General features: G+C 39.5%; 1 protein-coding gene across 1 annotated transcript; it reads right to left on the bottom strand.

Annotated features, from left to right (window-relative positions):
• Positions 1-251: 251 nt before the first annotated feature.
• On the bottom strand, positions 252-7745 carry LOC121374672 (protocadherin-11 X-linked-like). Its single transcript, XM_041501781.1, has 3 exons — positions 5043-7745; positions 1341-1449; positions 252-694 (listed from the first exon to the last, which is right to left on the bottom strand). Exons 1-3 carry the CDS (start codon positions 7743-7745, stop codon positions 252-254), a joined length of 3255 nt encoding a protein of 1084 aa, XP_041357715.1.
• Between the last annotated feature and the right edge of the window lie 6931 nt (positions 7746-14676).

Below are 14676 nucleotides of genomic sequence, written 5' to 3'. Positions count from 1 at the left end.
CGTGTGACGTCGAAGCGTTATGTCCCACTTGGCGTTCTAGTGGGACGTATCACTTTGATATGTACCAAGATATTTTTAACAATATGGGTAATAAAAATAAAAATTGCCTCCTATCCGTTCACCATATGATCAGTTTGGAACAACTCTTAGGATATACACAATAATTGAAACAATGTGAACACGCCAAACGACGCATGCAAGTCAGCAATACACAATAATAATAATATTATTATCATAATATCAATATATGTTCAAACTATCACATCATTTAACTTCTGAAGGTCAAGGTCAAATATGACAGCTTCTCCGCACTTTAAGCCGTGACAGATTTTTGTCTGATTTTGTAGCCGAACGTCCATTTTGTTGTCATAGTAACTCTTTTGGTATTCGTTATTCCAATCTTCTGCTGTTTGCTGAACGTGACTCGAATCACTGGTTGATTCTGAATTGGGTTCTAGTCTAAAGGAGACCCGCTTCGTGCGACGTAGTGTCTCGCTTCCTTCTGACGTCATTTCCTGTTCGTTCCATCCGGGATAGTAATAACTGTAATTAGAAAGAGTGGTGACGTCAGCAATGTTGGCGGAGAACTCGAGGTGAACGTAGTCACTAGACTGGACGTGGGGAGGCAGGTGGTCTAAATTGGGTCGAGATGAATGATGGTCTGTCGCATTGTCAGCGCATTGCAAATTGTTTTCTGCAAGATAAAATATTGATGGCGTTGTTTAATGTCTTCTATTCTTAAAGAAACCGTTTTTAATATAATTTTGTTTTAAAATAATAATAATAATAATAATAATAAAACAAAACAAAACAACAAAAACAAAAACAAAAATAAACAAAAATCAACTTGCTTATTGCCATCAATAAATATTATGTGTGAAAGGATAATTGAAAAAAAAAAAATTATATATATATATATATATATATATACATGTGTGTGTGTGTGTGTATATATATATATATATATATATATATATATATATATATATATATATATATATATATATATATCATCATCATCATCATCATCATCATCATCATCATCAACAACATTAATTTGTTTACTTTAGCATACCAATTTTTTCATACCCATTGGCTTTAGTCGTTAATCTACGTGAAACAAAATACTAGTATATTATTTTACATGTCTGTATTACCGGGTAAACACAAACAAATTATCTGTTGTATAATGTCATTTGGCTTTGGTAGCGACAAAACACGAGTTGATGAACACTGTGTGTGCTTATATTTTACATAGTAAGAGTATGATGAGGCTGGACTGTAAAACTTAAAATGTCCTACTACATTATAATTATCTTTATAGTGACAAAACCACAAACCTATTTCCGAAGACGTTTCTTCGTGGCAAGCTTCATCGTCACTTCCGCCCTTCCCACTGTCATTTCCGCTTGCACCGGAAGAGTAGCTATCGGCCGAGCTTTTCCTAATCTGATTTTGATTGAAAATAAAAGCATAAAAAAATTAAGTTCTCTGGTAATTGTGCCGAAATGCCCAACGTGTTGTTAATCTGAACTATAAATGTTATATACGTAATACATTATTAATAACATTTGTATTTCATGGAACATTATAGACACGAAATATTGGCCTTTCCTCAAAACAAATCAGTGTTTATGTTCCTTGTTGTTCAAAAGTATTTGTGAACATTATCAGGGTTTAAGTTGGGCCCCAAAACGCATTAGCAATTTGGCGAATTTTATCAGAAATCCTTGTCTAAATTCAAGTTTTTTTAACCAAACAGTAAATAAAATTGGCGATAAATCTAGAAACGATACACAATTGTTCAGTTAACGTTTAATTGGCATTTGGCGATTTGACGAACGACAGAGATCTTAAACCCTATGACAATATAAGTACTATTTATGGTACTTTAGTTAGGTCGGTGAAGCAATAAAGACATTCATTTTTGTCCTATTGTTTGAGTTTGCAACATAGTTTCATCATACCCCACTTCCAATTTGTAATTCGGTCAACCGTTGCTGAAAACAAAATGTAATTACTAGTATACCGTGATAAACTATCATTATTTCAATTAAGGACAATACACAGTTCTGCATCACAACGAAATATCAAAAATAAAATTATTACTTCTTTGTTGGGGTACATTGATTATTGTTGAATATCCGATTTGCGTGACACGAGACAATGAACCTGACAAAGCATCTCTGAGTGGGCCAAGCATTCGTTTGACAAATGTGACATCTGATAGGAGAAAGAATTAGGTGTAATGCCCCATCAATAAGGGACACCAGCGGGAACTAATCCTGTGTTTGCTTTATAGTTTCGGATCATTTCTGATTGCGGGAAGGATTCCAGCCCAGGTCAAGTGTCACACCAAAATGTCTGCGCTCATGAATCACTGCCAAAATATTTAGCATAAAACGCATGCGCTAAAAGTGCAACTACGAAACCCATCGAGTCTATGTTTTAATTTTTTGGAGTTCAATGTATTAGAAACACATTAATTAAAATTTTAAAAGTATGGTAGTAGTCTGTCTAATTAACCTAGACCTCGTCTATAATAAGTTAAAGTTTGTTTTTATTTAATGACACCACTAGAGCACATTGATTAATTAATCATCGGCTATTGGATGTCAAACATTGGATAATTCTGACTCGTAGTCATCAGAGGATACCCGCTACATTTTTCCATTAGCAGCAAGGGATTTTTTATGCACTTTCCAACAGACAGAAAAGCATATGCAACGGCCTTTGACCAGTTGTGTCTATAATAAGCTTGCTACTAGTCTATATACGGACTTGAAAATTAAAAACAAATTAATTAAAACGTTTATGACGTCATTGTGTTCGTGTTATCACCTTTTGTTTAAAAAATTTATTTAGTTCACGATGGAACGATAGTGAAGATAAAAAAGATGCTAATAGTCATATTAGTGTAACAAAATGACTTGTAATTGAAGTCAGCTTTTGATTTTTAAATTTATGTTCGCGCTTATATCAAATTCAGGCTCAAGTATGAGGTCTTGAGCATATACTTTAACTATCCGAACTATCTGCCAAGGACAAGAGTTAACGATTGACAGTGGTTAGAAAGAAACCTTACGCTACCCTAGATGAACCGTCAAAATACACTTTAGGTAAGGGCTGGTATTGAAACCGCCAGCTGTTGTGAGCACCGAGGTGTTAATAAGGCTACAACAAAACGGATTACACCTCTCGTTACATCGATGCCCACGTGATGTAGGTAAAGAGGCAATATTGACGGGTCAAGCGGTCTGGCCCTGTAAACAGTATTGATATGTTAACACCTGCCCATTGTGCTGGGGGAGCGGCTGGACTGAGCACGCTATTGGAGTGTACTCGATCTGGTGGCATTCTCGGCAATTTCTCAACACTCTGCCGGGTACCAGTTTAGTTACACGTATTCGTTATCACTTCTTCGGTAACATGGTTATCGCACATCATAATAAACAAAAATATAGACAGACGTATTACATAAATTCAGTGGTACGTAAAGCACTTGTTTACTAGTTGCTGTTTCCTATTAAAATTCTAACCTTTAAAAAAAATTATGAGGGATTTAGCTTATAGATAATAAAAAAAAGACTAATCTGAGATACAATAAGTTAGGAATCGACACCTTCTACCTTTTCTCTCACTGCATTTAGTGTTATTTAGTTTCTCAATAGCGTCTAAGTGCTTCATGACAAACCATTATACCAAAATCTGTGCTCTGTGCTACGAAATGTATATTACATAAGAAAGTAATTGCTAGTATATGAGTAACCTGATGTGTAGACAATGTATTTACTCCTACGCTAATCAGGGGCGGGACGTAGCCCGGTGGTAAAGCGCTCGCTCGATGCGTGGTCGGTCTGGGATCGATCCCCGTGGGTCCATAGAGTTATTTTTTGTTCCAGCCAGTGCACCACGACTGGTATATCAACGGCCGTGGTATGTGCTATCCTGTCTATGGGATGTGCATATAAAAGATCCCCTGCTGCTAATCGAAAAGAGTAGCCCACGGAGATGGCTGGTCGGTGCAAGGGTTTACCTACCCCCTGCAATATCTGTGTCGGTCCTTAACCATATGTCCCAACGCCATATAACCAGTAAATAAAATGTGTTGAGTCTGCGTCGTTAAATAAAACATTTCCTTCCTTCCTCCTCGACGCTAATTCAGCACCTATGATCCCCTGCTGCTTGAGCAGCCAGTTTGGACTTCTGTATTATTGTGCATGCTTGAAATAAAATTGTTGTGCGTATATATAAAAATGTACGCTATCATAGCCAGTTTGCTATTAAATCTTTGTGAAAAAAATATATATATTATTTTTAAATCGTTCTAGTCAAATGTATACATATTTCCAATATTGTTATGCTACAATGTAAAATAGGAACATTTCTACTTTGATAGCGTAAATGTATTAGTACAACATCGATATAAAACAAAATATTAGTAAATACAAAAGGTGATATTTGTTAGCAGGCATAACAAAAACCCATTACCAACAGCAGTGACTGTCATTTTGAAACACTCCCAACCTTCACCAAACCCACCTCCATAATTCCACAGCTATAATTAATTATTAATTAATTGACATTGTACCATCACCAAAACATAATATATTTGTGCACGGCAATGTTAACACCAGAAAACCTCCACCAGCTTCATAAACCCATACGTACGCATAATAAATAGGGGCGGGACGTAGCCCAGTTGGTAAAGCGCTCGCTTGATGCGCGGTCGGTCTAGGGTCGATCACCGTCCGTGGGCCCATTGGGTGTTATTTTTCGTCCCAGCCAGTGCACCATGACTGGTATATCAAAGGCCGTGGTATGTGTTGTCCTGTCTGTGGGATAATGCATATAAAAAGATCCCTTGCTACTAATAGAAAAATGTAGCGGGTTTCCTCTCTAAAACTATATGTCTGAATTACCAAACGTCTGACAATCAATGTGCTCTAGTGATGTCGTTAAACAAAACAAACTTTAAAACAAACTTTAGCATTATAAATAATAATGTAATTACTGTCTTCTAAAACGCAGGCACCCATCACCATCTCAAAAGCACCGCTGATGACGTCAAAACTACGTACACTTGCTTGAGACGACCTAGCTGAAGCGGTAGTTGGGTCTACTGCTACCCCTGGCAGGAAGTGCCACCCTTGCGACACCTGGCTTCGATCCTTCCTCGACGAAGTGTTACCTTTGGCGGCTTCTGTGTCAACAGCACCAACGGCGTTGTCTGGCGCATCTTTTTCACCCTTATCCGTGTCTTCCTTGGCACTTCCATCAGAGGTCTTCACGTTCCAGGCTCTGTCGGACCTCCTGATAAAGATTATCGTCACTATCACACAGATTGCCACCACGCCCGTGATGACGCCCATGATCATGGCGATAGTTGTGTTTTCCCTCGCTTGCCGGCGTTGTGACAGGAGGGTCTGGTTGTCTGAGACTATGTTAATCTCTAGAGAGGCATTGGCCCATTTAAACGGAACGCCTTGGTCTTTAACCATGACGGAGAGTGGATACACCCCTTTGTGTGATGCGTCTAAATGACGTTTTAAGTAAACTATACCCGACTCTTGGTCCAGGTGGAACAGATCATGGTCGGACTCAGGTGAAAGATAGTACTGCAGATGTCCATTTGAATCCGTATCGTTGTCCACAGCAATTATAGATGTTATTGCTGTCCCTGGCTCAGTGTGATCAGGAATAAAGACAGACGAGTTAGTTTTGTTTGGTACTAAAATAACTGGAGAGTTGTCGTTCACGTCGACGATATTAACAACAACTTCGGTGCTGCTAGACAGAGGAGGATCGCCTTTATCCGTGGCGATTACAGAAAAGACGTATTCGCTCTTTACTTCTCTGTCCAAAAGAGTGTTCGTCCGCAAGTCGCCGTCAGGAGTTATTACAAATGGAAAGTTTTCAAATTCATAGAAACGAAGCTCGATATTGAGGACCAGTTCTCTGTTGACGCCTTCGTCCTTGTCTATAGGAAAGATCGTTCCAAGATTAACTCCTGCTGGCAGATCTTCCTCCAGGGCAAACACAAACCGGTCTTGAGAAAAGGTAGGCGTGAAATCATTCACATCCTCGATGTTTACGATCACCGTCACATTGGCGCTGTTTGGTGGACTCCCTTCATCTGATGCCACTACTAAAAATCTTAATTGTGAAGTCTCTTCTCTGTCAAATGATCTTTCTGCGATTATTTCGCCAGTGTCTGAAACAGAAACGCCATATTTCGTACCCTCTGGTACATAATAACTCACATTGCCGTTGCTACCAGCATCAGGATCCGTTGCTGTAAGCTGCAACAATACGTGGTTGACTGGGTTGTTTTCCATCATCTTCACTTCGTATGCATATTGCGAGAACCGCGGGGTATTGTCGTTTTCGTCTTCCACTTGAACAGTGAAGTACTTTCTGCTTGTCAGTGTCGGTCTGCCGGCGTCCTCGCACAATACCGTGATGTTGTACCACGCCCTGACCTCTCTGTCCAGACTTCTAGCTGTGGATATCTTGTAGTCGTGGACGTCAAGCGCGTGTACATCAAACACGTCGCTATCGATAAAACACTTCACCAGTCCGTTTCTGCCAGAATCAGGGTCTATTGCTGAAACATGGGCGACAACCGTGCCAACATCAGCCAGTTCAGAAACCCTGCCTCCAGAAAGGACGTTCAGATTAATGGTTGGTGCACTGTTTATGGTGTCCAAGATGTCGATTTGTACTTTGGTCTGTGCGACAAATGGAGGCTGACCTCCATCGACGCATTCTACAACAAATTTGATCGTTTTCGCTTGAATTTGTGTCAGCGGGGAGATAACTTTTATTTCGCCCGTTGAACTGTTGATGGCGAAATAACGTCTAAATTCGCCCGCCTGCAACGCACTGAACCTGTATATGGGTCTCCAGAACTTATCGCTGTCCCAGTCAGTTGCCGTCACTTGCAGGACGATGCTACCCGGAGGCGTCACCTCCTTGATGCTGATCTTGTAAACATTTGACGTGAAGACGGGAGCGTTGTCGTTCACGTCCAGTATGGTGATGTTCAACATCAACAGACTGGACTTCCTCGGGATTCCGCCATCTTTTGCCATGACATACACTCTGAAGAAATCTCTCACCTCCCTGTCCAGAGGCTCAATGACCATCAGACTGACCACGCTGCCGCCATCTAGGTTCTTTCTGATGCTGATGTCGAACACTCCCTCGCCTCTGATGATGTCGTAAGTCTGCAAAGAATTCTTGCCGACATCTTTGTCCACGGCACCTGCTATCGCAAACGTGCTGTTCACGGAGACGGATTCTGCTATATTCAGGACGATGCTCTTTGATGGAAACACTGGAGCGTTGTCGTTGATATCCAGAACATCAACAATGACCTTCACCTTCTGAAATATCTGCTGCTGAGTAGACTGAATAGCTACTTCTAAACTGAGCGTGCACTTGGGAAAGAAACCGCACAGTTCTTCCCGATCCAAAACCGCTGATGTGAATAGCTGTCCTGAGTTCGAGTCAATGGTGAAGAGACTGGTGTGAGGGTAGCCCTGAGGAAGGAAGTTGTATGTGAGGACTGTGCCGTTGTCTATGGTGTCGTTACCTGGAAGGTATGACACTCTGCCCACACTGGTGTTTTGAGGTAGCTCTTCCTTGACAGACAGCGATATCGTACGGCCTTCTATCACCTTATTATGTAGAATAATATTACTGAATGTGAATACACTGTACAGAAAGTGTTGCAGCTTCATTCTGGAACTGCTAAATCGGAATTGTTCAAATTTATTTATGTATGTGGTCTGGTACTCACAAGTATGTTGCTACCAGCCGGCAATAAACTGGTTGATATTTTGATTGTCAAAATATATCTGCTGTGTTTAAACACGTTTGTCGTGGTTGGCAGTGAATTATTGAAACATTACCATCTTTTAAGGACGTGTCGACAGGAATTCTTCGAATCAAAGCATGTAGGTTTATCTGGAAGATATAGAAGAAACGTTGTTAACAATATCTTAATATAGACTCATGCAGAGATACAGTGTTGTTGTTGTTGTTGTTGTTGTTGTTGTTGTTGTTGTACATGTGTCTGCTGCGTCTGTTACATGTTTAATATACTTTTTATGCAAGTATGCATACAGGATCACATCTGCAGAATATATTTTATGTAGGTTTTAGTCTACAAGAAATATTTTAATTATATTTTGTGGGTGGTAATAATTTATTAGGTTTCTGGTGGTGGTTTTGGTGGGGTTAACACAGACGGTACAGTCAGTACGACCATGGCCGTACCACTTTTGTTTTGTTCTGTGGGTTATATTTGTTGTACCTGTGATAAAGTCCTTCACAAGTGAATTTGAAAGGAGAGTGGCAACCTCGAGCCGTACCACTATTTTTTACACTGTGCCGCCCCTGCGTGACATACTATATATTTTCACAAAAGCCGTTATTAATATTTATTCATGAATGTTGTTTTAGTGACTGATTGCTTTTATGTTTTGACATAGGAAGTGCGGTTTTTTATGGATTCTATAAAAAAATATTTCGATTGGTAATATACTAGTGCATGCTTATACTAACACTATCTGGTTGGGTAAGGAGATAGTAATTAACTACGCGTTATTTAAAAAAAATTAAATTATTATTATTATTATTCCCATTTTTATTGACATGATATCCACACACAAATGTATACAGTACATATGATAAAAAGATCGACATGAAAAAAAACAAAGTAGCTAAGGAGATATTTAGCTAAGATCAAATATATGTGACTGATAATCAGACATACATGTATGTATGTACATGTATGAAAAATTCTAAAGGAGACTAAGGACATAATAAGTATCAAAAAAGAAGAGAAGAAATACAGTCTAGGTGTTAAATATATTGTGACAAATTGACCAAAATTTTGTGAATTTATCATAGTTGCACGCGGAAAAAGCCGCTGCTTTTGTAACATAAAAGTACTCGGTCAACTCTTTTTGGATCCATTTCAAACTGGGTACATATGCATTAAAATGACTTTTAAATATTACGTGATTTGTAACGAGTACAATGGCATTAATGGGATCATTATTTCTGGTTATTTTAATGATCCACTTACTCATGTTAATATTTTATCTAGTTTAACTATATTATGTATATGTTGGTTTCTAAAAATGTATGCACTTCCACAGAGGACATTAAGACTGACTGACTTTATCAGGTAAACAGGTACGGGCATCTTTACATGTTTAGCAATATAATAACTCAAAATGCAAGTAAAACTGTCTATTCAAAACTAGCTACCAGTATTCGAGTTTAATTGACAAAATACACCAACGATCTGTTTGCTCCGCTGAGAGGTGCCACTTTACCTAGTTGTTGACGGTGTTGACACAGTCACTAAGAGTGAATTCGAGTCAATTTTACACATGTTTCGGGGAACAGCTCCGAGCAGGTGAGCCATTTTAACACGGGTGCAATGTACACACGCAATAATGGCCGGCTCGGATCGCCCGTGCAAACAGTGAATGGGTTTATTTGCCGTCATCTCACGGCCCATGTAGCATTCACTCGAGTGCTGGATTCTTTAAACAGATGTAAATCAGTATGGATATTTCTCCAGGCGCGGTGACAGGTGTCAGTCAAGTGTAGTGCGCCACTGTTTGGGAGGAAATCAAAAAGGAAAGTTGGAAGGACTTCTGGGTACTGGAGTACCAGCCGTGTCATTAGTCCAGTGCAAACAGTCTGTGTGAAGAACCATCCTGGAACACTTTACACTGACACACGTATCAATAGGCATTGTCCACACCTTCATCTAGTGTCCGTCAGATGCCATTTATCTTACAACTCGTTGTTTAAAAACGTATCCAACTCGCTTTCGCTCGTTGGATACGTTTTAAAACAATTCGTTGTAAGATAAATGGTATCTAACGGCCGCTCATGTAGTATTCTCTATTTATTGAATGGGGAAACAGTTTATCTTTGCTTTTAATAAAAGTCGCCTAAATATAAAAATAAAACTTTCGTCATCGATGTTGTAGTGGTTGATCCACTGACATTAATGGTTGTAAGCGTTGTATAAAATAGATATGCATTTAGTTGTGATTCGAAGAGTTCTGTCAATATTCTAATGCCACTTTGATACATGTTTTTTAGAGTTTGTTCTATTCATTTTAACTTGATCCCCCCCCCCCCCCCCCCCCACACACACACACACCCATTTAAAGTTCAAACATGCTGTCCTGAGCACACACCCGGGTTATCTGGGCTGGCTGTGAAGGGCAGGATGCCGGGGCCGGTACCGCGACGCGAACTCTGTACCTACCAGCCTTACTTTACAGCCGATGGTTTAACCTCTACAAATACGAGACTAGTTTTGTGACATCCGTGTACTTGGTCAGGGAAAGTTCACACTGGATTCATTCAATCAGGACTAAGACCATAAAATGTCCTGCTTACGGTTGTTTTGTTTGTTTTGTTGTTTTTGTTTTGTTGTTTTTGTGTTTGTTTGGGGGGGGGGGGTTGGGGGGTTGTTGGTGCTTTGTTGTGGGGGGGGGGGTTGGGGGGTTGCAGCTACAAGAGCTTATTGTATATTTTAACAATTTAACGATTTACCACACCATCAATATAAAATACTGTGGAGCATCGCGATGAAAAAACTATCCAACAAAGTCCTGTCCTGCACCCAGCCTCTGACCAACCGAGATTAAACACTGAAACACGTGATATTTAAAGTGACTATCCTGAGTTTGCTGCCAATGTAACATGTTTACGATTTTGAATTTTTTTTTTTTTAAATTAAAATTAAAAAAAAAATAAAAAAAAAATAAAAACAACATTTCCGATGACTAAAATTACATATTAAATATATGTTCCTGTTTGGAATATCAGTATCTGTATAAACAAGATGTTTGTTATCGTCCTAATGTTTGTAGTAACCCAAACCGGATTTTACCTTCCGATAATTTCGTACGTACGACAAAATATATATTTCAAAGTAAATTGGAAAATGACTTCAACAAACATTAGCACACCACTGCAAACACTTTGGATTGACATGCACTGGTATTCTATACAACAAAATGTATTTAATATGCAATTTTAGGAGCCAAATAGGCTCTGTTAGTCGTAAACATCATACAATGGTCAGGAAAGTCCCTTTTTAAAATGTATATTGATATACATGTACTAGCGTATTGTTAAAAAATCTGCAGTGGGTTTTGGTAATGTATACATCATACTGATATCGCCATGATAGGTGTAAAAAGCTATTTGGCAACCAGCAGGTCTGCTACTGCCGCTGTGCATTTATTTCATTTTAACTTATTTCCGTGCTTATATCCAATTAAGGTTCAAGCACGCTGTCCTGGGCACACACCTTACCTAACTGGGCTGTCTGTCCAGGACAGTGGTTTAGTTGTTAGTTGGTTAGTGTGAGAGAGAGAGAGAGAGAGAGAGAGAGAGAGAGAGAGAGAGAGAGAGAGAGAGAGAGAGAGAGAGAGAGAGAGAGATAGATAGATGAGGGTGTAGTGGCCTTACACCTACTCATTGAGCCCTTAAGAACTAGCTCTGGGTTGGAACCGGTACCGGGCTGCGAACCCTGTACCCACCAGCCTGTAGTCCGATGGCTTTACCACCGAGGCATTGCAGTCTACCTAGGAATGATCCTGCCGACAGGTGTGAAGACTGGAATGTGACTGAACACAGATTAGGTTAGAGCCCAGGTAAGGGTCGTGTAAAGCACTCTGTATCAGCCCGCAAAACAAGACACTGTCGTTCGTAAACGCCAGTCTTGGGCCACGAGAACACGAACCTGGCTTATATCTGTCTGCAAGACATCCTTCTTTTTACAGTGTCTTAGCAGAAAGAACGCCCAATAGTGTGGGTCGTTAACAGGATTTGTGATAAAGAGAATCATCACAGATAAGAGTCGAACCACAAACATCCAGATTCTTTTTTATTATTATTTACCTGACTTTTTCGTAGATTTCTGTGTTTGTTTAGACATTGAAAGCTGTCAAAATTGAAAAGATAAAAGAGGTTTTTTTTGTACGTGTACTGGTCTACCGTTCCCTTAGCATTGATTCTGGTGGTTTTCTGGGGGGGGGGGGGGGGGGGGGGGGGGGGGGGGGGGGGGGGGTATTGGTACGTCATTGAATTTGCGTTTAGCATTAATACATTTAACTGGATTTGCTTTTAGAGGAATACTAGTAGTTGTCTCCATCTGATTTCATATTACTAATCTTTATTACACGAAAGGCATAATTTAAAAAATATCTTTCTGAAGGGAATTTTTTACCCTTTGCGCATTGCCCACAACCAGAGATAGCATGAAGACTACATTGAAGCCTTTGTCCTGAACACACACATGGGCTAACTGAATTGTCTGTTCAATATCCAAGAAAGAGATACAGAGGAATTTTTTTAACGCATTCTACATATTTTAATTAGGGATTTGCGTCGGGCATATGGCTAAGGACCACACAGATAATTAGAGAAGAAACCCATTGCCGCCAGCAGTAAAGGATCTTTTTATATGCCTCACATTGGGAGTCCGACATGCCAGTCTTTGTTACACTACCATTGGCTGGAACCGAAATAGCCCAATGGGACTGGATCGCCGACCGTGCACCAAGCTAGTTCTGAATTGTGTTTGCGTGCGTGCGTGCCCGTATAGATTGTAAGATATAACTACGATGCGTTTGTCAGATTTGACTAGTATATACATAGATATATAGACAAAATGGATAAAATCCTTTTTGACTTCACAAATTGTATGTTTGTTTGTGCCTATGTATATACGCGGTCGTATGTATGCTTACGTGGATGATGGATTGATGTATTGATGCATGACCTTGATGTATGTATGTATTGATGTATGAATATCTATATATTGTATGTATGTCGAGGTTGACTGTTACATACATAGATATTAACGCACTGGCGCAGGTGATAATTAAATCCTTTCTGGCCTCACAAATTGTCCCATGTCGTTGCTGGGACTCGAACCTGTGGCATGGAATCGCCCGCAAATTGCAAGACTAACCACGATGCGCTCTGAGCTATTGGGGCATCCATAAAAAGGATGCTCTTTAGCTCAACCACATGCATGGGGCCTACAATCTACGCGGTCGATCCCGCTTACGTGCATGAAACTGTGGGCAGACCTGGCACTGGCTAGTATGTATTGATGTATGAATATCTATATATTGTATGTATGTCGAGGTTGACTGTTACATACATAGATATTAAAGCACTGGCGCAGGGGATAATTAAATCCTTTCTGGCCTCACAAATTGTCTCATGCCGTTGCTGGGGCTCGAACCTGTGACACCAAATCGCCCGTAACTTGCAGACTTGCCACGATACTTTCTGAGCTATCCATACATGTATGTATGTATGTATGTATGTATGTATCGATTAAAGTAGTGCTGTACTGTATCATAAATATACTGATACATTACAAAAAAATCAGTTTTTAAATATGCTAGACATATTCAGTTCATCATAGTAGCCTTAAAGCTTTCATTCATGAATTTCAATTATTTAATTGTTTTGAAAACTCTTTAAAACAATATGATCATGGAGAGTAATAAGTATACTCATTGCTACGATACGATTAAGATATTGTAGTGAAGGGTGTTGGCTTTCCTAAAGTACAATGCATCTAGTCAAACAAAACACTGTCAGCCTGATTTAAATGTTCATTTTCTTATCACCACATCTATCACGCTGAATCGAGAGAAAGTCGTCCTGGATTAGCTTGGCTTCAAACGTTATTCAATTTGTTTTTCAACCACATTGTGGAGACGCAAGTATGCCACTAGCTAAGACTTTTTCCCCTGGATCTCCTGTCATCCTATCTCCCAATGGATATACACATCTCCCTATTTACGATAATCAAAATGGAATTAGTGGCTGATAGCCTCTCATCAAATCGTGTATTTCTTTACAAAAGAGCTCCAAAAAGAGGAGATCACCCTGTCACAGCGATAAGGGAACTGGTCGTCCCTGCAAACAAATGGCTAACCGATGACCTGGGCCTGGGACAGGAACGAGGGACTTGAACCAGAAGTAATCCTCAAAATCAGGTCTGGGTAGTTCTTCTGTAAACAATGCTAATCTGAGAGCTTTGGTCAACCGTTGTGCGCCACAACACGTTCATCTACGGGAGCTGATGGAAAAAGGGTAAGCCCCTGCTATCAGATTTGATGTACAGATAGGGCAGGTGGGTATTACAGTTTTTAACAGTGTTTTTAACTGAGTTAGGCTCTTTATTTATTCGAAAGGGTGAAGATAAATCGCCAAAGCTGTTAATAATGCATATATCAGACGTAGCTGTTTTATTGAGGTATCGGTGGTGGTAAAATGAAAAAGTGTGGACAGTTCTGTAATCCTACAAGATGACGTGTTGACGTTGTATTAACACGCTGATCGAACTAAGTATTATCATTTTAGAGTCAGCCAGATAAAAATAACAAGAAACATATATACATTATAATTTATATACATTATAGAAAGTATAAATGTTACACCACTTTCCCTGCTAGACAACGGTGATATTTGACCCGAATATTTAGATTATTGCCAATACTTAAAGTGCCACAGTAATACACCACGTATTTTTTATCTTTGGTACTTATATAGCACGCAATATTGAATATACTGCCTCTGAATAATTTCAACGATGTACCGGAT

The sequence above is a fragment of the Gigantopelta aegis genome, chromosome 6 (genome assembly GCF_016097555.1).
Source record: "Gigantopelta aegis isolate Gae_Host chromosome 6, Gae_host_genome, whole genome shotgun sequence".
Classification (NCBI taxonomy): Eukaryota; Metazoa; Mollusca; class Gastropoda; order Neomphalida; family Peltospiridae; genus Gigantopelta; species Gigantopelta aegis.
This window is presented reverse-complemented; position numbering and strand designations above follow the sequence as displayed.